At 38.0% G+C, this 24,368-nt stretch overlaps 1 protein-coding gene across 1 annotated transcript in view; it reads left to right on the forward strand.

Annotated features, from left to right (window-relative positions):
• SPOCK2 (SPARC (osteonectin), cwcv and kazal like domains proteoglycan 2) overlaps positions 1-24,125 on the forward strand; it is a 121,152-nt gene extending 97,027 nt beyond the window's left edge. The window contains exons 2-10 of the mRNA XM_075216589.1: positions 8,073-8,118; positions 12,633-12,747; positions 14,504-14,618; positions 15,565-15,694; positions 16,664-16,786; positions 19,005-19,223; positions 21,012-21,074; positions 21,339-21,476; positions 22,173-24,125. Of these exons, the coding sequence (XP_075072690.1) occupies positions 8,073-8,118; positions 12,633-12,747; positions 14,504-14,618; positions 15,565-15,694; positions 16,664-16,786; positions 19,005-19,223; positions 21,012-21,074; positions 21,339-21,476; positions 22,173-22,318 (1,095 nt within the window). The 3' untranslated portion in view covers positions 22,319-24,125. The remainder of the gene's footprint in view (positions 1-8,072; positions 8,119-12,632; positions 12,748-14,503; positions 14,619-15,564; positions 15,695-16,663; positions 16,787-19,004; positions 19,224-21,011; positions 21,075-21,338; positions 21,477-22,172) is intronic.
• The last annotated feature ends 243 nt before the right edge of the window (positions 24,126-24,368 follow it).

Here is a 24,368-nt window from a genome sequence, read left to right on the forward strand (position 1 = left end):
TAAAATGTAACTGCAGATTTAGACCAAGACTGTCAGCCCTATTATTTCTATTTCAGCAATTACAATTAGCAATGGAGCAATGGAGCTCTTCTCTTTGGGTGTTACCTATATAACGCAGCACAATTTGCCTGCAAATTCTACAGACAAGCCTGCTTGTCTTCCTCTCCATCAATGACTCTTAGCAATTGAGCACTCGTCTTTGGGTGTATATTACACCCAAACATTATTAGTGAAAATTATGAAAAATACAGTTTAATCCCTGATAGGCCCTCCACCATCCTTTGCATGTTAATAGTAGGATTGGTTGGAATTATGGTCAAGGTCACACATTTTTTTGACAAATCCTTCAAACCAGCCCAGATGTCAAACTGTTGTGGTCTGCCCCCTGCGTCATCCCTGCTTGTGTTTGGAAAGTGCATATTGGTGCCAGAACCTCACATGCCAGAACTGCTCCCACTGGTGCCACACTGCTGCAGGACTTACACAATCAACCGCATCCTCATCGTCGGATACCCAAATCTCCCCCACATCCTCTTCTAAAGACAAAGTGTCATCCTCACTTGGTGTATCACCGGCTACACTCGGGCTGTTCAGGCACACATCAGCAGAACTGCTGAAAGGGCCCTTCTTTATGGGTAGACTAACAGAATGGTCACGATTAGACATCCCACTGTTGGATGGACTCTCCACAGGGATTGTTGTCATTTGTGAATCAGAGCAAATATTCTCCTGTAATGCCTCACTGTTATCTTGCAGCTCGGCTTTGACGCGTAACAGTAGTTGTGCACCAATTGTAGGCTGGGTAACTTTTTGGGATCTGCCACTAATAGCCAAAGGTGAAGGCCTCATTCTCTCTTTGCCACTGCGTGTGTAGAATGGCATGCTTGCAATTTTTTTTTTATCGTCACTTAACTTTTGCTCAGTTACACTTCTTTTTCGCTTCAATACAGTAAAATTTTTTTGGGTTTTTGTTTTTTGCACTAATTTGAAAACACTCTGTTGTTTGACATCGCCTTGGCCAGATGACGTACTGGGAACACTAACATCAGGACTGGTGACAGAACCTGGTTGCTCATTTAGATCATATGTGGACTGCTTTGAATCCATTCTGAGCGCAAACCACTGGGGAGTGCTAAAAATTATTTAGTAGATTCTGCTGACAGTTATGACTTTTGACAGCCAGAAATATTAATGCACAATTAGGGAGGACACCCCAAAAACACTGAGGAGTGCTAAAAATTATTGAGTAGATACTGCTGACAGATATGACTTTTGACAGCCAGAAATATTAATGCACAATTAGGGAGGACACCCCAAAAACACTGAGGAGTGCTAAAAATTATTGAGTAGATACTGCTGACAGATATGACTTTTGACAGCCAGAAATATTAATGCACAATTAGGGAGGACACCCCAAAAACACTGAGGAGTGCTAAAAATTATTGAGTAGATACTGCTGACAGATATGACTTTTGACAGCCAGAAATATTAATGCACAATTAGGGAGGACACCCCAAAAACACTGAGGAGTGCTAAAAATTATTGAGTAGATACTGCTGACAGATATGACTTTTGACAGCCAGAAATATTAATGCACAATTAGGGAGGACACCCCAAAAACACTGAGGAGTGCTAAAAATTATTGAGTAGATACTGCTGACAGATATGACTTTTGACAGCCAGAAATATTAATGCACAATTAGGGAGGACACCCCAAAAACACTGAGGAGTGCTAAAAATTATTGAGTAGATACTGCTGACAGATATGACTTTTGACAGCCAGAAATATTAATGCACAATTAGGGAGGACACCCCAAAAACACTGAGGAGTGCTAAAAATTATTGAGTAGATACTGCTGACAGATATGACTTTTGACAGCCAGAAATATTAATGCACAATTAGGGAGGACACCCCAAAAACACTGAGGAGTGCTAAAAATTATTGAGTAGATACTGCTGACAGATATGACTTTTGACAGCCAGAAATATTAATGCACAATTAGGGAGGACACCCCAAAAACACTGAGGAGTGCTAAAAATTATTGAGTAGATACTGCTGACAGATATGACTTTTGACAGCCAGAAATATTAATGCACAATTAGGGAGGACACCCCAAAAACACTGAGGAGTGCTAAAAATTATTGAGTAGATACTGCTGACAGATATGACTTTTGACAGCCAGAAATATTAATGCACAATTAGGGAGGACACCCCAAAAACACTGAGGAGTGCTAAAAATTATTGAGTAGATACTGCTGACAGATATGACTTTTGACAGCCAGAAATATTAATGCACAATTAGGGAGGACACCCCAAAAACACTGAGGAGTGCTAAAAATTATTGAGTAGATACTGCTGACAGATATGACTTTTGACAGCCAGAAATATTTATGCACAATTATGGGGGACACCCCAAAAACACTGGGGAGTGCCAAATATGAAGAAAAAATAATAAACCTCTATCCTCCTCTCTGCACTAGCGATTTTGGTTAGAGCAATTGCAAGAACAATATGGTATTCTCTGTCCCTGCTCTAATTAGCCTATGACTACACCCTGCTCTCTCCCTCTGTCAAATGGCGATGGATTGCTGTGGAGGCGTGTATTTATAAAGTTGAAGTATCGCGAGAACCGAGTCCCGAGATCCGACGACGTCACAATGACGTTCGGCCTCGATTTGGATTCGGAATGGGCGGGAGAGTACCGAGCTGCTCAGCTCGGTACTCGGATACCCAAAGTTCGGGTGGGTTCGGTTCTCGGAGAACCGGACCCGCCCATCTCTAGTGCATACACACTACATGATCGGTCGGTGATTGGTCGGGAAATATTAAACAATACGACCAACCAACTGAAACGATGATCGGCACTTTGGGGCGACTTTAGATATTGTGTATAGTGATCATTATGGTCACTATACATACTAACCCGATATCTGACCAAACGGTCGGATGATGGCTGATTGAAGGTTTTTCGGGCAATCATCGGGTCAGTGTGTACCGAGCTTAATCTGCCACATCTGCAGCACAGCTAGATTTCGATTAGCAAGGGATTGGAAGAAACAAACATAAAGCTGCTAATAATGTGACTATCATTAGAATCTGGTATGTTGCATTCCAGAGTTTTACAATGACAGTTTGTCATTTTTCTGTTTTATCATTATGGATAGTCCATCTTTATAAAAATTTCCCAACTACAGTGTTGTAGTCCTTTGGGGCTAGCCACTGTGACAATCTCTTCCTGCTCATATTTTGCAACTTATTGGACCATTTACATATACATTTGAGCTTTCTTATTATTGTATTTGACTGTATGTTATCTATGACCTATGCTGATGTTCTATATAAAGAAGTTAAAAATAAATCTCATTAGCCTATGGCTTTTCTGTAGAATATGTAAAAATTAATTCCACATGGATCATTATATCCTCTATACAAATAAACGTGGGCAGCACGGTGGCGTAGTGGTTAGCACATCTGCTTTACAGCAATGGGGTCATGAGTTCAATTCCCAACCATGGCTTTATCTGTGAGGAGTTTGTATGTTCTCCCCGTGTTTGCGTGAGTTTCCTCCGGGTGCTCCGGTTTCCTCCCACACTCCAAAAACATACTGGTAGGTTAATTGGCTGCTAACAAAAATTGACCCTAGTCTGTATGTCTGTCTGTTTGTGTATGTTAGGAAATTTAGGCTGTAAGCCCCAATGGGGCAGGGACTGATGTGAATGAGTACAGCACTGCAGAATTAGTGGCGCTATATAAATATGATGATGATGATGATGCCAAAATAAAAAAAATCACATCTTTGAATCCATATAAGAAGATGCAAAAAAACACATGATTTACACCATAAATTCAACAAGAATTGTATTTTGTTATTTTACATGAACAGTAACAGTTCCAGGTATAAAATGGTTATGATATTTATATGTAGATGCTGTGTAACCTCTTACTGCTGTCACTGATTTAATGTTCTTCTGCTCCAGCCATTCCTCACAATTTTTCACTGGGTTTAACATATTTTATTGAGCATCTGACATTTATTAAAAGTCATCTCTTCACAGACGGACGTAAACTAGCCCGGTTTGAATAGATGCCCAATCAAAGTTGTCTTACGAGGTAGAACAGCTACATAACTTGGAATATAAGCAATCATTTCATAACATAATCATATTGTTTTTCTTCCTGCCTGTGATCTGTCCTACACATTCTTTCCTTGAATATATTGCAGTAAAATTAATAATGGATAAGTTGCTGTTGCAAGGTCATAGGTTGGATGGGTGTTGGGATATGGGCGATTCATAAGTTTTAAATAGGAGTCACTAACTTACTATTTGGCCATTGCATTGTAATGCTAACATAACTGTATATATAAGTAGAAGAACTAATTAATGAATAAACAATTTAATTATATATGATAATCCTCATAAATAGTTGCATTTTGGTTTAGATTAATTTGAACTTGGATTATTGTATTATGAATTGCATTATAAAATACATTATGATGTCGTTAAAGAGGGAGGGGCCTGATTATTGAGCAAATGTAAATGTATCTGTGATCCGGGATTCCCTAAAGGCATTTTTTTTATTTCTGAGAAATCATACATATGTATAAATGAGTAAATAATATAAAGTATGATTTAATAGAGAATTATTTAATCCTGTGTTATAATATTATTGCCTATATTTCATCATACAAAATTTTTATATTTTCTGTGTGCATATTTACATTTTTGTATATATTGATAACCTTTATTTCTTGAATATGGTTGCCATTATAGTGTTTTTTAAGCTTCAACATGCTACCTTCTCTAGACTAAATATAAAATTTATACACTATGGAAACTGCTATTGTGACTTTGTATATGTAAGACAAGTATATTGTGTGCTGGCACCTTGGAGGTAGGGTGTAGGGTCAATGTTGTTGACTCCCTTCTTTCCAACGGGAGTCCCACCTGAGAGTGATTTCAAGCTTAGGATCCTGTACACACCAGAGTGCGGCAGGCTTACCTTAGAATAGGATTGTCCATGAAATATCATCTCTAGTTTCACTGAGCTGGTGTTTATTGAGAGTTACATAATACATTTTAGTGCAGCGACAGCTTGATCAGGACCAATCTAAGTAGTGAAGCATTATATACAGAGGACTACCCAGACAGAGTACCACATGTGTGATATTCAACTCCTCAATCAGCAAGATAATGTTAGGGACTTTGGTGAGCTGCACAGGATCCAGGCCCCATTTTATAAAAGACCACATTGGCAAACCCTTATTTGACTGATAACACAGATGTTAAACTCTCTTGGCTTTGAAAAGTCCTTCATACCGGTAATGGGCCCAGATAATCCAAGCCACATGGAAATGCCAGCTCTGGACACTTATTCAAAGGAGAGTCCTGTGGTGCACTTTAGCCTATATAAAAAAATGGTTGAAATGTGCATTTTGTTGCCACACACGAACTTCATCCTTGGCTCTGGCTTTAATTGTCTCAACAAAGGCATCCAACAATTATTAAAGGTGAAGCGTTTGCCCTTCTGCTCCACGGGAGGTTTCTGTCCTCCCTGAGCTCGCCTTATCTATATCACAGTATTGATAAGAGACTTAAAATCACATGGAGGCCTGAAGCTTAACTCAAAACAGGCGAGTAGAGAATTGAAGGGTCATATAAAGAGAGGGATATTCTTTATATATGCATAAAATAAATGTAATTGTGTTTACTTGTAATACATTATTTCTATAAAACCAAAAGAGTTAGTATGTCAAGCAGTAAAGAAGCAAATAGTACGAATAAAAGATCATAGGGTCAATTTATCATGACCCTGCAGTTCTGAAGATTTCCTTTCGTGTCGATAGAAAATCTTCGGCCACACAATTTATCAATCAAAGGTCCATGGGGCTGCTGAGCAGTTCTCAGCTCCCTGGCCATACTGGCTGGCAACGGTAAGAGGAGTCTTGCAGCTCACCAGGCCAGTCTGGAGTCAAACTGCGCATGCCAGCTTGCACATGTGTACTGGAACTGGAAGCCTGGGCTTGGGCTTCAAGTTCCAGATTAAACACATAAATAAAGTTGTTTAATAAAATGTAAAAAAAAAAAAAGAAAATTGGAAAAAAACTTAAAACTTTATTTTAAAAAAAATCAAAAAAATATTTCAGTAGTGAAGTATTTTTTTCTTGTCCCCAGCACCTGCTTTCGCCAGATTGCAACAGCAAAAAGAAGTAGAGCTATACTAAATAGCCTTCCCTGATGCTTTGCAAGGTGAAGCGTATCACACTGGCCATGGGAAGCTTTAGGGCAGGACAGCATATGCTGTATATTACTGTAGTTTAGCAGAGAATGAAAATAGTTGCAATAGTGTTAGTTCAGCACAAGTATCTCAGCCAATCCTAATACTTCTCACTAATCAACAGTATCATTGATGCTTTAATGAGAAGAAATGGGCTGAGGATGTCTCCTAGGATACCAGTGCTAAGATTTACACTGTTTTAGTCCAGCACATTACAGATAATGCTATCGATACTACATTGAGTTCACAGCTCTTTAGAAGTGTCTGAAAGCACTTTCTATTTAACTATCCTATAGAGGCAGTAAGTGTAATGATTGTGAATATACTGTAGAACAGCTAATACAATGATTAAAGCCATGGAGCAAGTCTATGTGTATTCTCCATCTGATTCTCAGAAATAGTGGTCTCACAACAGGATTCAGGCATTGGTGATTGTGCATCAGCTGTGGTTATATGAATGGTGTTTCTATGTAATCTACACAGAAAATAGAAATAGAGTAATATATTGGTGTAGTGTCATACATTTGTATATCGGAAAATAGTTGAATACAGATGTGGAAATATCACCGTATGCAGATGCACATATAGGAAATATATTAAGATTCCACAGTCACAGTGTTCAGTGACTCCCAATTATGATGACCGTTTGCTGGCTAAGTAGGTAAATCATCATGAAATTAATTCTAGTCCTCTGGATGAAATACCTTCTCTTGAATGCTTTGAAGCGAAGTCTGTAGAATAAGTGGCCAAGTCTTAATAGGATTATAATGACCAGCTCTTTATGTTAAGTGACTCAGAACAGGACAATGAAAACCTACACTAGATTGGGTTGTTTTGGATAGAGACAGGAATTTTATAAAATGCTTATTACTGACTAAAATATGCATTTCAGCAGAATATCTATAATGGAGTATATATATTTACTGTTCCACATGCTTTGTAGCAACAAAATATTACAATGGAAGTGCGGTGTGTTGCTGCCATAGCTTAATCTACAGCCCCTTGCCCAAGTGCAAGTCAAGAACATTCTATTTAGATGACTATTGATTATCCAATGGTAATTTAGCCAGTTACTCTAAAATAGGAAAAGTAACTACAGTAATACCATGAGATTACAGATTCTTAATAGCAAACTAGAGACTGGCGTTCCTTTTTTTTTTATTTTCTATTGTTTAGTGCATCATTGGATGGCCTCAATACGTTCCCTGTAATTTTATTTGTATTATAACATTATATTATTGTATGTGTTTATTACCTCAATTAATTGTTGTTTTTTTATATGGGACTACCAAAATTATTTCTCTATTACAGATTTTTAGTAGATACACTGTCATTGTCCAAACTTTAGATACCCTGGTGGTCAATTCTTTATAATATTTGCAAATGAATCTCTTGTCATAACGGTATAATTTGTTTCCTATAACTGCATTGAAGACCACAACCATCAGTGGTTAGAAGTTCAGATTAACTACATGTTGTTTTAACTCCTCCCACTTCCTAGATTCCTACACATTGATATTGTCATGCAAGAATTGGCTGAGCTGAAATGTTCTGTTCTACTGTTAACACTGTAAGGGTCTGATTGGCTACAGGTTGCTCCAACCCTGACTAGTCTATCTCCTGCACATGTGTGTAAATAGTTTTAAAGAATCATTGAAGAAGGTGCTTTAACCTGAATCAAATTATATTCTATTAACCAGACTAAAGCAATCAATGTAGACAAACATACAAACTAAACTGTGAGTAATCACTTTTTTGTTTTTCTTTGTAATTCATGATCTGCTCTTCCCATCAGGATGACTACATCAAGAGTTGGGAAGACAATCAGGCAGGAGATGAAGGTAATATAAAAAACACTATGCTTTATAGATGTGATGTATATAATTATTTATGTAGTCTGTGTTGTAAACAAATACTGGAAGTTTCTGGTAATCCAGACAGTTTTGGTGCTATGTCATGTTAACATTATTCAGTGAACTGCGTTCAGCGAATGTTTGCTAATTGCTTGTCTCCAGGATAAGAGGGACATAGCAACAAAACCACTGGCAATTGTTCCAAAAATTAAAAACAAGGATAATAAATGACAAAATGTTTCAACTACTGTTGGGTTGCTAGACCTTTACATCACACATGGTCACCAAAAATATGTTGTCAAGACCTTTTTTTGTTATTTATATCGAGTGCAGATAGTGCTTAGTGTCAGATTTTTGTATTAATCCCTTTATTCAGCATACATTGTAAAGTAAGTGATATTTTGCGTTTCATATGCATCAGGTTAGACCAGCAGTTCTCAACCTGTGGGTCGCGACCCCTTTGGGGGTTGAACGACCCTTTCACAGGGGTCGCCTAAGACCATCGGAAAACACATATTTCCGATGGTCTTAGGAACCAAGACACCGCTCCTCTATCCATCTCCAGGCGGGTCCGCCCACATGCAGATACGCCCACATACGAGTACCCAGCGCGATGACATCATCGTGCCAACCCCATCACATACACCCCGTACAAATACAGGTGTATGTGACAGGGTTTGGCGCCATAATGTACTTATGCGGACCAGTCACACATGCGTAGAGAGCAGCTGCTGTGTAGAAAGCAGCTACTCTGTTAAAAGCAGCTACTGTGTTGAAAGCAGCAGTATTGGAGGTAAAACGACACTTCATGAATTATAATTACTGGGTAAATGTAAAATCATCAACTACTGCAAAAAAAATATCTGTACCATGGGAACTTAATCTGGATGCTGATTGGTCTTTTTATATTCAGCTGTGGTTGATGTGAATACTGCCCCCTTGTGATAGTAACAGGTATGTAAAAAAAACAACACAGAGAATGGTAAATCATACAAAACCTTAATGAACTGTATTAACTGAACTATGGCACGTATCATCTTTTGTATTATTAAAGCTATTGTTATATATATATATATATAAGCAATCTCAACCTTCGCACTGACGTTGGCTTTTGCGCATACTGTCGCAAAATGTGGTAATGTAGTTTACTGTTGTTATATGAAGACTGTTACCCATACTACACCATGCTTTAAGACAAAATTTCATTTATTTGTAATTAGAAATAAATATTTCACAATATATAATTACATATTGTTTTTGTGAATAATCACTATGCTTTAATTATGTTCAATTTGTAACAATGAAAATACATCCTGCATATCAGATATTTACATTACGATTCATAACAGTAGCAAAATTACAGTTATGAAGTAGCAACGAAAATAATTTTATGGTTGGGGGTCACCACAACATAAGGAACTTTATTAAAGGGTCGCGGCATTGGGAAGGTTGAGAACCACTGGGTTAGATAAATCTAAGTTGATGATTGGAACAGCAGAACGTAGTAGAGCTTAGAATTGTGTGGTATGTTATTAAACACTTCAGATGTACATATTAAAACAACTGTCAACTTTCTTCTAAATACAAATGACTTATTTGGCACACAGTATAGACCTGTTGATTTGTATCTGCTTTTATCATACTACCATGTGTATAAGGTAATACTATCTATGATGAGCACTAATGCTTGCCATCCTTCTTCTGCTGGTCCTTGGCAGTGAACAGTAGTTAGTTCCTCTCCACTAATAGTAATTCGCTAAGTAACACCCAGAGGCAGCAGTGAGCTGTTATGCATAAAGAGAGAATTGCAGGTGGAGATCATGTAGAGATCAGTGCAGACTATGAATGAGATTATAAACGCTGTCACCAGGACATTGGCTTGCAAAAGGGCCCCAAATGTCTAACAACATTAATTCTATTCTGTGTTTTAGTGCTATGTGGTGTTTGTAGCTGTATATAGTAGATTTAATTGTTGGTGATATTGCCATTCTGAAATAAAAGATAAGGGGATAAATGTAGCAATCTGCGGTTACTTAAAAACCTGATGAGCTTTGTCTTGAATAAATTTATTGTTTTAAACAATAATGCAAATTGCAGAGAATCAGTGGTTTTAAGTAACTGTCCATTGATACATTTACCCCCAAGGTCTTCCAGGCTTCCAAAATGGATATTGCTTGTGACTGCCCAGATTGATTTTCATTTGAATACTGTAATAGTTTTTCACATGTACTGTCTAAATAATAGAAGAGAGGAGGGAAAGCACTGCAGGTTCAGTCAGTTGGGGATGAGCAGGAAAGGACAGGCATTATCTCAAGGACTAATTAGCAATTCACAGCATGTGGGATACAGGTCTAGTGAGGAACTGCAAAGAAAGACAGTCATCCTGTGTATACAGTAAATGTCATCAGATTCCTGAGCCCCTATTAAACAAACACAGTTCTAGGAGGCTTCAAACTCAATTTAGCTTTGAAAGGGCTGTTGTACGTGATTAGGGACAAGATTCCATATACAGTACATTGGACATTGTGCTGACTAATATCACTTAGTGCAGTGAGGTTCTGTGTACTTTAAGTCCAAATAACTATTATGTATTAATGACGGCTTTGGTCACTTTCTGACTTTAAAGTGGGTTTGTCCCACTGAATAACATTTTTATTTTACAGTATATTACAAAAAAATACTTATATACTGTACATTTTTTTAGAAATGCTGACATTTTACATTATTAGTCATTATTGTTATATTAATCTTTATTATTATCTTGCTTTTCCATCTGACCGGGTTTTGGGAAAGGGAGAGGTGTAAAAACACAACCTTTAATTCAATTTAAGCCAATCAGGAGCAGTTTCTTAGGCTGGGTACACACTACAGGGTTTTCAGCCCGTTATCAGGCCAATCACCTGATAAACGACTGTTCGGCCCGATATTGCATTAGTGTGTACACTGCAACGATGAGCGATTATCATTCCAAAGCTCATTGTATTGTTTCATTTGATTTGTAAACTTAATTTTTGTGGCAATATTAATGTATTAATTTATACAGGGGACCAATACTCTTTATTGTAACACTACTGAGGGATGGATGCTGAGTAGTACTGGGCTTGTAGTAAATGGAAGGGGTAACATCGGATGTTTTACTTTACGGTTTAGCCTAAACGGCAGAATAGTAAATCGTGCTGTTCAGAGTATTGCATCCAGCATTGTAGTTGTGACAAGTAGGTGGCATGTAGAGACTATTCTTTAAAACGGTATATTTGAATGCAATACATTACAGGATTATATATACCATGCCCATATGTTATTCTAAGTGTGTTATCAGCATCATACTTGCCTAATTTTTATATCATGTGTCCAGGAGATGCAGATGAGTCAAGGTAGAAAAAGAAGTGTTGGGTGGTGCTTCCTGATGTAATCCATATCCCCAAGTGGACGGAGCAATATAGTCATGAAGCCCCGCCCATCCCAGTAAACATCGAGTTAGACGCAGTTTATGTGAGCTCCCAGCCCACCTAGCGGCAGTAAGTTCTCTCTTCTCTAAAAATGTTATATGGCTTCTGACAACAAATTAGGGTGGAATGGTGGCCATAAAATTATCTGTCCCGATGATAGTTCCAACAGCTTTTAAGATTTGGACCCCACCCTTGTCCCTAAATCTCTTCTACTATTGACAATATAAACAAATGAAAGATATAGACTACAGAATAAGTCTACAGGGTCAGCAACATGGTATAACTATACAAAATTACAGTGGACATTAAGAATCAATAGAATATTGTGACAGGATAACCAAACCTCCCTCAAAAAACAGGGGAACAGTAGAATACATTACTTTTAAAATAATCAGAAATAGGCAGAAATGTTTAACAGATATTTGATATAATAAATGACAACGACAGATAAATTTGGCTAAATAAAATTGATGTTTATTTACTATGCCAATGCTTTATCAATTTCACTTCTACATCCGCTAGCGACTTGCTGTCATGCTATGTAGGTTTTTAACATTTTATAACTATGCTATGCACATTATCGCATCTCAACTTACATTGCAAAGTACAGAACAAAAACTCTTCAACCTCTTTTTTTTCAGGACATATAAAAGATTATTAAACATTGCTGCACTCTCTATATGATCTGCTGGTTCCTGGCTGATAGACCAATCATGGGATAGAAGGAATTCTCATATGTATTGTTTTTTTACAGCAGTTTATGGGTTTCAGCCAATCAGTGGCCATTATCAGAACACTGAAATATGCTGCCAGATACATTAAATATGCATCTTGTTGATAAACCCTGTATAATATATATGCCGGGTGGGCTAATCTTGGTATTTAAATTTATAATATATTGATGAATAACATGAGGTTGCACCACATCTTAGAAAGAACTGTAGGATTAAAAAAAACAAAACCACAAAAACAAAATAATTTCCTATTTTTCTTTCTAAAGCCCTTAATCCTTATTGCTTTTCTATTTTTAAACTACTGCTATCCTGATTTCAGCTCTGGACACCACAAAGGACCCTTGTCAGAAAGTGAAATGCAGTCGGCACAAGGTTTGCATAGCCCACGGTTACCAGAAAGCCATGTGCATAAGTCGCAAGAAGTTGGAGCACAGGTGAGATGGAAGTTCAACATCAGATGCATTAATAAGACATTAATTTGGTGTACATGCAATGCAGATAAACATATTTCTTAATGTTTATGTATTTATTATGTACAGTATGCAATAACCACCTAACTTCATTTCAATTGATCACACTTGTACGGAAACATTAGGGGCAATTTTCTCTACAGTTGAATATGGACCCTGTTTGCCTTTTCATTTTTTATTGAGAGATAAAAAAATATATGAATACTATCACTAGCCCCAACCAACAACGAAGCCTGTCGTTGGTGTATATACAGATGTGTTAAATCATATATCCCCACAATCTTGATTTAGGCAAAGTTGGTAAGTAGCCTCTGTTCACTGCTGGTCTACATGGCAGAGCAACATGAACAGGTGCTGTGTGACCAGTGGACACGGCAATAAAAAGGTTTAGGGGGGAGGAGAAAACAGAACTAGGCAGCCTTCAGAAGTGCTAGGTATGCCCCCCCGGTCACATGGCCACGCCCCCCACCGTGCATGGCCACGCCTGCTATCCCAAGGCCGCCTTCCCAAATGTTGGGAAATATGAGTAAATTCAAATTTACTGTAGGCTCTGGTGGTGCTCAAGCCTGAGCCCAAGCTCCACATACTTTATTGTGCTTATAATCTGTAAACATACATATAATTCTGTTCTCTCCATTCTAGATGATTTGTTAATGTATACAGCAAGTTATTAATAGTGAGAGCATCTCCACATAATTGTTTGGCATTTACAGCAAAATGTTTGGGGCCTATTTATCAACATCTGAAGAGTTAAAAATGGCCGCATTAGTTAGTAACAGGGTTATTTATTATAGGTCCCAGCCTCATCATTTGCAAATACCATTACCCGTAGGGAGTTTATGGGCACTGCGATTATGCACTAATTATCCAGCTCAGAAATTCAAAGCAATAGCGGCGTTAGCCGTTCTATGGCGACAACCTCACAGGAGAGGGATCTTCGGGTCTTTCCCTAGCAGGCTTCATGCTCCACCCTAGCGCAAATTCTGCATAGGTCATTGGAACCAGTAAGTAAAGTGATTGCGGTCACTTTACTGTAAACTATTCGCTCGGACAGGCTCCTATTGAGAGCTGTTGTCCCGACTGAACACTGATACTAAATAACCACGTTATATCATTTCTTATGAATGCGAAAAGAAATAAGAAATAATAACCAACATGAAAAAACTACAGTGGGCTCCTTTATCTATTGTCTTGGTCATATTTGCACCATGTAGTTTGAATGGGGAAGTTCTGGTCCCACTTACTTGCTGGACCCAGGGCGTCCTGAAAAAACTATCCGCAAATAATGAATAGTTTAGGTGAAACGTTACCTCAGATGGGAAAAACTGAAAATTAGTTATCTCTTTTGATTGTCTGATATTAAAAATTGTACAGTCTCATCTTCTAGCTAACTAAAGTCACGATTTCTGCACCACCTGTTAAGCATTCACATAAACTTCATTTAATGGGGACAGAGACATCTCTATCTGTTAATTAACATCAAGGGAACGTCCACTAAAGATGTCTGCCTTTACTGTGCACAGAGGGGCAGGTGCTCCTGTAATTTTTTTGATATTTTGCCTTTAATGTCTCCCTCTACTTATCATAAATCTAGGAAGTAAATTTGTCAAAATCAGTAAATTGAACGAGTGTATCTACTAATTTGAAGCAGCATTTTCCATAAATATGAGTAAATCCTTCCTCTTTTTTTTATATTTTTTTTGCCTTTATATTTTTATAGAATTAAACAGCCCAACCTGAAACTGCATGGGAACAAAGATAACCTTTGCAAACCATGTCATGTGATCCAGCCGGCAACAGTCTGTGGTTCTGATGGACACACGTACAGCTCTGTGGTAAGCAGTAATTGAACCTCTAGGGGCTGTGTGCTCCGTAAAGGGCGCTAATAATAATTCAGTGAGTGGGTAAGAGACATGGGAGACTGAACTGCTGAATTGCTCCATAAGGTGCTGGCTTGGTAATACAAGTGCTTGAAGCTTATTATCAGAATATGCAGCATTCTGTTTTCATGGCCTTATGGACATTGTACTTAAATGTGGAACACAAACTTAAATACTGTATCAAGCATGTCAAACTTCACAAATAATTGGTTTAGACATAGTCTGCAAGAAGAAATACTATACTATCTCAGGGGCTTAAAAACTCTTAGTACTGTATTGTAAGCTAAATGTATAAATTACAATTCTAGTCTTTAAACATATAAGTGCAATTTGCCACATTTCCAACTCCATTATTACATTAAATTTCCAATTACTGGTTCAAAGGCAACTATGGTTGTTTGTAATAGCATTGTCTACTATATAAATGCCTAGTGGCGTGTGTGGAAAAAAAAAAACCCAAGCTGCAGCGCCACCTGCTGGGCAGAGTTATACACTGACCTATATATTTCTTGAAGGAGAAGTGACAGTTGGGAGTGGTTGGTGGTTGCCGGGGGTGACAGTGGGGAGTTTTTAACACCTTAAGTAGCTTGATGAAGGATGTGGCGATGAAGATGAAGGATGAGGTGATGGAGAAAAATGATGAGGTGGTGACATGTGGACAAAACCACGTTAAAAAAAGGGCGCTTGCGTCGGGAAGTAACGCTCTTCCCCTGAGGAGGCCTGGGCTAGGCCCAAATGCATGACAAGAACCTTTTTAACACCTTAAGTAGCTTGATTTGACTAGAATGCATGAGTATCATGCACGGGTTAACTTGTATGAAATACTACAGGAATGTACACAAATCACTGTGGAACAATTGGCACAACAGCACTTTGACCTTGGTTCTCTCTACTTTACTAGTGTAAACTGGAGCAACAGGCATGTCTTAGCAGCAAACAGCTGTCTGTTAGATGCCAAGGCTCATGCCCTTGCCCAACAGAAAACTCTCCCACCACAACCATTAGCACCACTGCCGACACCAGCAAACAAGGTAAGCTATCACTGAATTGACACATGCATTTGTTAAAATAAACCCTTAGATACTTAGCTGTGTGGTATGTTAGAGAATACCTGTTTTGTAAAACAGCTCTGATGCCCATTCTAAAACAGCATTGGTGCTTTTTGATCAAGCAAATGAGGATCTAGCTAGTTTGCAGAGTGCTAGAACAGAGAACCTTTCTAATGAAAGTTTCCATAAACGTTTCCAAGGTGTGTATGTTTGTACACAGTGTATACAGGAACACAGGTTACTCAGGGCTGTAAAATATACAAGAATATATCATAGAAAAAAATACAAGTGCAGCAAAGACACATAAGGAATCAACCTGGACCATAAGGATTAAAGTGCAGAGCAGAGGTCATAGAGTTATTTGGGATATGAAGATGTGAATAAAGGATATTAGCAGGTTGGTATGTCTAGAAACGGGGAACAGAGTAGACAAATTATTTTAAGAAAAATTAAGCCATGTTATGGGGGTTTGATATAGGCAAGCCACAGACAGGTGTAGAGTGCAAGTGTTTGAAGAGATGAATGTTAGCACTGATTCAGAAATGTAATAAGAAGCCAGTTTAGAGATTGGAGTAAAGGGTTGACAAATAGAAAATGAGGGGATGAATTTGTAATGATTGCAGCTGCATTTAAGAGTAGAGAGCTTCTCAGGACATATATGGCAGTGGAAACATATATGTCATATTTTAGCTTTGTTACTAAGAGGGAAACAACAATATGTGGATTTACTTGTCTGTGTTGGGAATACAAATCTATCATGACTCCCAAATACTATACGTATAGAAGAGAATGAATTACTGTATTATTGATGATGATATGGGTGTTCTGATGGGGATTGCTTGGTTGAAATGATAAGCGTTTTGCAGGTTTATAATGAGTGGATTACTGGTTACCTTTAATATATGCCTTGGATGCCATTTTTGATGCTACACGTTTTACTACTTTCTTTAGGAGAAACATGTACTGGACAGGATTTAGCGGATCTTGGAGACCGTTTACGGGATTGGTTCCAGCTGCTTCATGAGAACTCTAAGCAGAATAACACAGCAAATCCAGGAGCAAAACAAGTGACTGGTACTGTAATCATCCTGGGGTGATTGGTAGTGTCTACTTCTAAGCCCTCTGGTGACTGTTGGTTTATTGCTTAACCAATGTAAAGCATCTGTTTTCTTTGCTCCAAATAGTATTGCTATTTCATTTCCTAGAATAAATTGGAATAATTTAAAAAAACTTATATTTACAAATAAAGAATATTTTTAATTAAAAAATGGTACTTACCATCAAACTAGTAAATGGCCTTTACTTGGCTGAGCAAATAATACTTTAATAATTATTTTGTAACAGAAATAATCGTACATGTTCCTTAGTTCAACCAGATATTGGTGAAATGCTTTAGTCAGTTGACACTGTGGCAGTGCAAAGTGTATATTAGATTATATACAGCACCTCCATGACCTGGAGGTTATGCTCACAAATACATTACCATTGATTGCCAGAAAGCGTATAATCCCAATCCTTTGGACACATAATATATACTGTCTTACTTTTGTAGCACAGACAATATTGCAATTAATGAACATGGTGGAGACATATGCAACATGATCTGCCGGTGTCAATTAAAAGATTCAGATGAAGCATCTGGCCTTGTAACTAGAAGCAGTTTGAGTGAAACTTAGGCCAATAATTTATTGGAGCACTTCACATTCCAAAAGAGCTTGATCAGTTCTTTGGAGAAAAGATTAATTGCTTAATTAGCACCTCGTTAGTAAAGCAAAACATTTTAGAAGGTAATTATCAGAATCTCCTGGCATGACACTGGGACAACGGTACCACTGAGTGATGTTGATAAACAGAATGAAATGGGTCTGACCAGAAAATAAGCACCCGTCTAGCCTATCCAAGATGGGATTTCACAGCTGTTCTGAGACTGAGCATGTGCCCTGGAACAGCTAAACCCAAGAAAAATGATAATCTTGTGCAGATTGAGTCCATACTGTGAATAAATAGAACAATGAATGTTCTGTCAAATTGTTCCATGTCATTCACTTACTTGATCCCTTTTACCTTAGGCACAAAGTAAACGTTCTATCGCAAATAAAATAACCCTCTTTAATAGTAAATCTTATTAGAAGTGGCTTTAGCAACTAATACATATTCAGTCTAAATGGCCATTACAGTCTCGGTGGCTAAATCCATAATATATTTAGATTAGCTGCAACTGTTTCAGATTACAGAGAGTACAACATGCACTATAATATTTTATTCATAAATAACAAGTTAGCAACCACCAAATGACTATGAACATGAGAGGTAGCTATAAAATAGATATAAAAATGTATATGATACATATAACATAGAATATAACATCATCGAAAACCTCACTAAGTGGTAAATGTGATCATTTTAATTATATGTGGCAGATAACATGGTTTGTCATTATTTTATAATCCAACTTGAAGCCTTGTTTGAAACAGTAAGTACACTCGTACTGCTTCCATATCAACTATGCATCATACTTGCCATTCCGGGAGACTCCTGAAATTCGGGTCAGTCTCACGGACTCCCGGCAGAGCAGGCAAATCTCCCGCATCCCGTTACTGCGTCCCAAAATGACACGATTCGCAGTGAATCGCATCATTTTGGCCCCGCCTCCCACAACAAAACATAATTTTTGTCGCTGGTGGCGGGCCAAAATGACGCGGTTGGCCGTGCCCCTCCCACCCTCCAGTCACGCCCCTCTCCCGGAAAGAAGTTGCCCAAAGTAAGCAAGTATGTTATGCATCTGGACAAAATGTAACGTTTAGAACAGTGTTCTCTGGATAAACAAAATCAAGTGGAGGCATTTGATCTTAATGCTCAACACCAAAACATCTATCTCCTATCTGTTTCAGCTATGTATCTCCTATCTATCCTTTTTCAATATTTTAAATCTATATGCAGATATTTTTTAGCAAAAAATATGATACATGTTTTTTCCCCAAGTAAATAGTAACTTGTTTAAACGTATCTGTAGCGGAGATAAAAAATATTTTTAATGGTTCCATACATTTTTGTCAATAATAGAATGACACTTGTTCTGCCCATTTATGAAAATTAAAGTAAAATAGGAAAAAAGAAGAGCGGATTATTGAATAAAAGGACAGCCTTGTGGCTGATAATTTAACTGGACAGACTTGTTTCAAAGACTGGAGCTTTATTGTACAATAAATGTTATAACAGTTTCTCTGTAATGTTGCTTTTAGAATGTAGACAGTTTTAGAATTGATTTTAAGTCCGGTTGTTCTTTATGCAGTGCTGGACAAGACCCTCGTGGCCAGCTGCAAAGACTCAATAGGATGGATGTTCTCTAAGTTGGACTCCAACAATGACCTCTTTTTGGACCAAGCTGAATTGGCAGCCATTAACCTTGACAAGTATGAGATTTGCATCCGGCCCTTCTTCAACTCCTGCGACACTTACAAGGACGGACGGGTGTCCACTGCTGAGTGGTGCTTCTGTTTCTGGAGAGAGAGTAAGCAACTAATAGAAAGAGACATTATCACATCATAGCAAATCACGTTAAAACGGAACACTAGCTATAAATGGCTCACAGAAAATGAATAGTGGAAAGACGTTCTTTTTTTAAGCTGTGCACAAATCCATAAATGCCTAATTTGTTAAGCTCTAGTTCCTCCTCACAGGCATGGTGACTGCAGCAGGTGTTTTCTTTATTTGTATGCATGAATAAGTGCTACATTGGATTAAATTATCCTCGTGAGGAGAAAAATCGGCAGAAAAGTACCCTTCTCCATTTACAGAGTGCTAAAAAAAGTCATGGGGGTATATTTACTAAACTGTGGGTTTGAAAAAGTGGAGGTGTTGTCTACAGCAACCAATCAAATTCTAGCTGTCAATTTGTAGAATGCACTAAATAAATAACTAGAATCTGATTGGTTGCTATAGGCAACATCTCCACTTTTTCAAACCCGCAGTTTAGTAAATATACCCCATGAAATGCAAATTCTGTTTTATGATGCCATGTTTCTTCTTTTGCTCAACTTAACCTGGTTTTGCATTTAAAATGAATGTTCAGGCCAAGATGTGTTTGCGTAAGTTGCAAAGGTTTTCACTTTCAGTTGGGAATAGTTGCGTGGCTTGAGGGTGTTATTTGCTGAGTGCAGATTAGGCAATGAAGCATGATTATTTTTGCAACTACATGCAAAAAGATGATTTCATTTGCAGGATGAGATGACTCCAAAGAGATAAAGTGATAGAGAGGGCAGGTTTAGAGGGGGCACAACCATTGTCACCCCACAATAGGATTGTCTTATACTATATATTCAGTGGAGTGCATCCTGCACCTGCCAGTAGCACTTTTCCAAGGAATGAATTGAGCATTATTTTAGGAAAATTACTTAAAAGAACTGTGTAGAGGGCGGCCCTCACGTGGTAACAGGCTGGTCTTTGAAGTGACATTTTTACTCTTTCCACCATGCATATTTTTTTTAGGTGCAGATTGATTTTCCCGGTTAGGTTTGGATGTGAACTTTACATATTTGGTACTTTTTAGCGCAGCCTACATTTACATTTAATTTACTTTCAGATGACGAGACTTGTTACTGTACCATAGATGTAACATAATTTTAAGCATTTGCAGGTGTGGCCTTGTAACTGCAAAATATCATTCAGTGATTCACAACAATCGGGTATGACTGACATATTTGGCCTAGCAAAATGAAATGGCCCTTGATCCAGCAATTCCACATGTTTACAAAACATGGCATTGTATGCAGGCATGCAGAAATAGCAACTTATTATATTGGCAGCTGTATCCTCTTGCATGGTTAGTATAGTTATGACTATTTTCTGAATCCCTGTGGGTAAATTTGCCATTTAAGAATTTACACAGCCCCATGGTTGCTATACATGACTCTAGAGAGGAGCAGTTTCCATGGAAATAGAGTTTTGTGGTCATTTTGCAGAGATGAAAGGTTCCAGTGATCACAGTCACAGTCTTTTTGTTCCACTTTTGCTTCTTGATCCTGCATAATACCGTTCTGTGCTGTTTTTGTGACATTTCACAGAAGGAGAAGAGATGGGACAGTGATCAGCTATGGTGTAGTTGTGGTAGCACTGGGAACATTTCACACCAAATTCCACTAGCAAAACGTGCAAAATTTTGCAGAACAGTTTTGAAAATTTCACATCTCTACATGAATCTTAATGCATAAAGGGAAGCCCATCTCTCATATGTAAATGAGCAATACAGCAATACATTAAACCATGTTCACAGCATTGAGATTGTGTCTCGCATTTTTAGAGCCTCCATGCCTTGTGGAACTGGAGAAAGTACAGATCCAAGAAGCCGCCAAGAAGAAGCCTGGTCAGTATATAAATGTGATGACAGGTTTTACATTGAATTTTATCATTCTTTTGCACACTTGGGGCTTGCAAACCATGCACTGTATAAATTATATATTGGCACAAGGCTTTAATTATATCTCCTTTATTTTACGGTAAGCAATTTCATTTTAATATTTTTCCAAACATTTAAAGCAAACCATTTGTGTTCTTTAAAGTATACATAATTATTGTCTCTATTTTAACATGCAACAAAGATTAGTGATTAGTGATAACTATGTTGTAGGGGTGTTCATTCCCAGCTGTGATGAAGATGGGTACTATAGGAAGATGCAGTGTGACCAGGCCAGTGGAGAGTGTTGGTGCGTAGACCAGCATGGCTCTGAGCTAACAGGCACAAGGATACATGGGAGCCCAGACTGTGGTAAGTTTCACAAAGATAATGCCCTTGTATATCAAGACAAGCTATTTTAATTTATGCTAGTTTATTAGACTCACAACAGGGGCTTCTTGGAGGATGAACCAGCATTGTAGGGCTCACACCCAAATTTTGCTATGGGGCCCAGTAATAGAAAGTGCTGCCTGATGAAACAAGGTGCCACTCTCACCCAAGTAGGCACCAAATTCACCCACACACTTCACGTACATACATATTTGCATCTTCCACTCCATAAATTCCTCCAGCACTGAAGCCTCTTGACCGTCTTGCCTTGGAGACAAAGGAGGCAACTTTTTAAAATGATTCACGTCCCCCCAGCCCAAGACTAAAAACTGCCATGCATAACCATAGTGGATGGGGCAGCACAGATATTGAAGGTGCTCTAACACCCACAGAGTTGGCTCCTAAGCCTTTGATACGTTGCTGTCTGGTGTTATCAGACAAATGTGTGGGTCTCAGGGAACTGCTACATGGGGCAACTAAGTCAGGCGGTTGTCCCAAAGTAGAAAACTGCTTAGCTACATATATTGTAGTGCAAAGGACTGTGTCTATGGTGCTTAATTAACTTGAAGGCAAAAGGGGAGACATGGAAGGAGTCACAGAATCTGCTTGAAACAGCCGTGAAGCATATAAGCAGTTGGACAGTGAGTTAAGGCTTAACCTTCTTTGTTTTGGTAACAGATGACATTGTTGGATTCTCAGGAGATTTCGGTAGTGGTGTCGGGTGGGAAGACGAAGAAGAGAAAGAAACAGAAGATGCTGGTGAGGAGGCAGAAGAGGAAGAGGGAGAGACGGGTGAGGCAGATGACGGAGGATATATTTGGTAGACCCTCAGCAGCACAGTCCTGTCTGGGCCTTGCAGCCAAGTTTGGAAAACTGCAGTAAATAGTAATCAGATGCCACAGTGATCAGGAAACACAGCTGAATGTACATTATATTTCAACAGAAATTGTGTGTGTGAGCATGCAAGTGTGCCTGTCAACTGACTGCTTTGAGATTGCAGCTCATTTTCTCCCCATAATCCAAATGAGCTGCTCTACGGCAGACAAAAGAAACACATTTATTCATTTTCTTTAAAGACATGAAGATGTTGGTATATAATCTAGCATTGGATCACCCTATTCCTTATTCCAGAATCAAGCACACATGCCTGGGACATCAGTCTTCTGGTGAGGAGATAATTTCTAGCCACACATTGAAAAAAAACAAACAAGAAAAACAAGACATATATAAATATAATGATAAAAAAATACTACTAAAAAATTACCAGTGTTTATAACATAAACAGAAAAGGAGGGAGTAAATTACTGTTATGTAGAGCATATAAATGGCTATAAAGCATATATATTCGAAATATATACCTTGGCATTAACACATCTGTCTAGCTTGAAGAACACACCTCACTGCACACAGAATACTAGCTTATAATCCAGACTTTATATCAGTCATTTGTGGACAACCTGCCCAGGTTGAGAATTCCATGTGATTGTCCTGAGCTCTATCTTCATATTACTCTTATCTTTATTAACCCTTAATTCCTATGATTAGAGTTGATCTACATGTTTACTGCCATAATGTGAAAATGTTTCTTGAATTGTGAGGTGTGCATTACATTGCATGCCATTGGGGCATCTTGATCAGGATCGGAAAAAAACATTATTTGCAGACCTTTTCTTGTTTTATCCCCATGTGCATTGATATCTGACTGCAGCATTCCATTACTATGTGGCTGGATCTCTGCAGACACCTGGGGATAAATGTATCAAGCTGAGAGTTTTCCGGCAGGTTTGAAAAGTGGAGATGTTGCCTATAGCAACCAATCACATTCTAGCTATAATTTTGTAGAATGTACTAAATAAATGATAGCTAGAATCTGATTGGTTTTTTCAAACCCGCCGAAAAACTCTCAGCTTGATACATTTACCCCTGATGTCTTATTATATAATATCCCAGTAACCTTCTTCTCTACACACCCAATCACATGTCTGTCATGTATCTGCACTGTGTTGTATAAAGCAAATCAGCTCAGCTTTTGATTTGTAATGTAGCTGACCTAAACATACACATAGTCTAACCTGTAAAGGTATCATATCTAGGTTCTTCTCAGTTTAACTAAAAATTATGTATTGTATTTGTGATACAAATAAAGTGTTACTTCTATATCACCAACATATTCTGCAGAGCTGTACAAAGCATATATTTTGTATTATTATTATTTACATATTGTAAGATAGTCTCATTATCTCAAACAGTCATGGTCTAGGAATTACCCCATGTGAGCATACATGTTATGTAGTAGCTTCGTCAGCTGCACTAATAGATGTGTTATATTTTTAGAACATGGTACTTGAGGAGGCACTTGCAAGACCACCCAGCTCCAATCCATCAACCAGTTACAAGTCAGATATACAAAAGTTCTTGAACAATGTTTCTTCCAGGACTTATTTTGACATTCACTATAAAGAGTGACACTTAACCTGAAGCTCTCTAACTGGTCAGAACGTCACAGAGAGTAGTGTATATCGTAGGTTGTTTTTTTACAGAATGTAGCACACTTGCATGCTGTATTACCTTAATATACCCCTAAAGTATCTTGTGCAGAGTCACTTCAGAATAAATTATTATTTGTCAAAAGTCTGCATCAAGACTGTATGTTTATTAAAGTGCATATGAATTAATTGATTTATTCAACATACTCACTTTATAGATTGTGCATATAGCTCAACAGACATATCACAGACATGCCTTCAACACAAAGTACTAAAAACAGACCACAACGAAGGAATGGAAATATAGGACTTGTGTACAAAGTTGGAGAAGGAAATACCAGTCTCCTTATTGGCTCCTATGGAATTTTTGATGCGACCTTTATTACAA

This window comes from Mixophyes fleayi, chromosome 6 (genome assembly GCF_038048845.1).
Source record: "Mixophyes fleayi isolate aMixFle1 chromosome 6, aMixFle1.hap1, whole genome shotgun sequence".
Classification (NCBI taxonomy): domain Eukaryota; kingdom Metazoa; phylum Chordata; class Amphibia; order Anura; family Limnodynastidae; genus Mixophyes; species Mixophyes fleayi.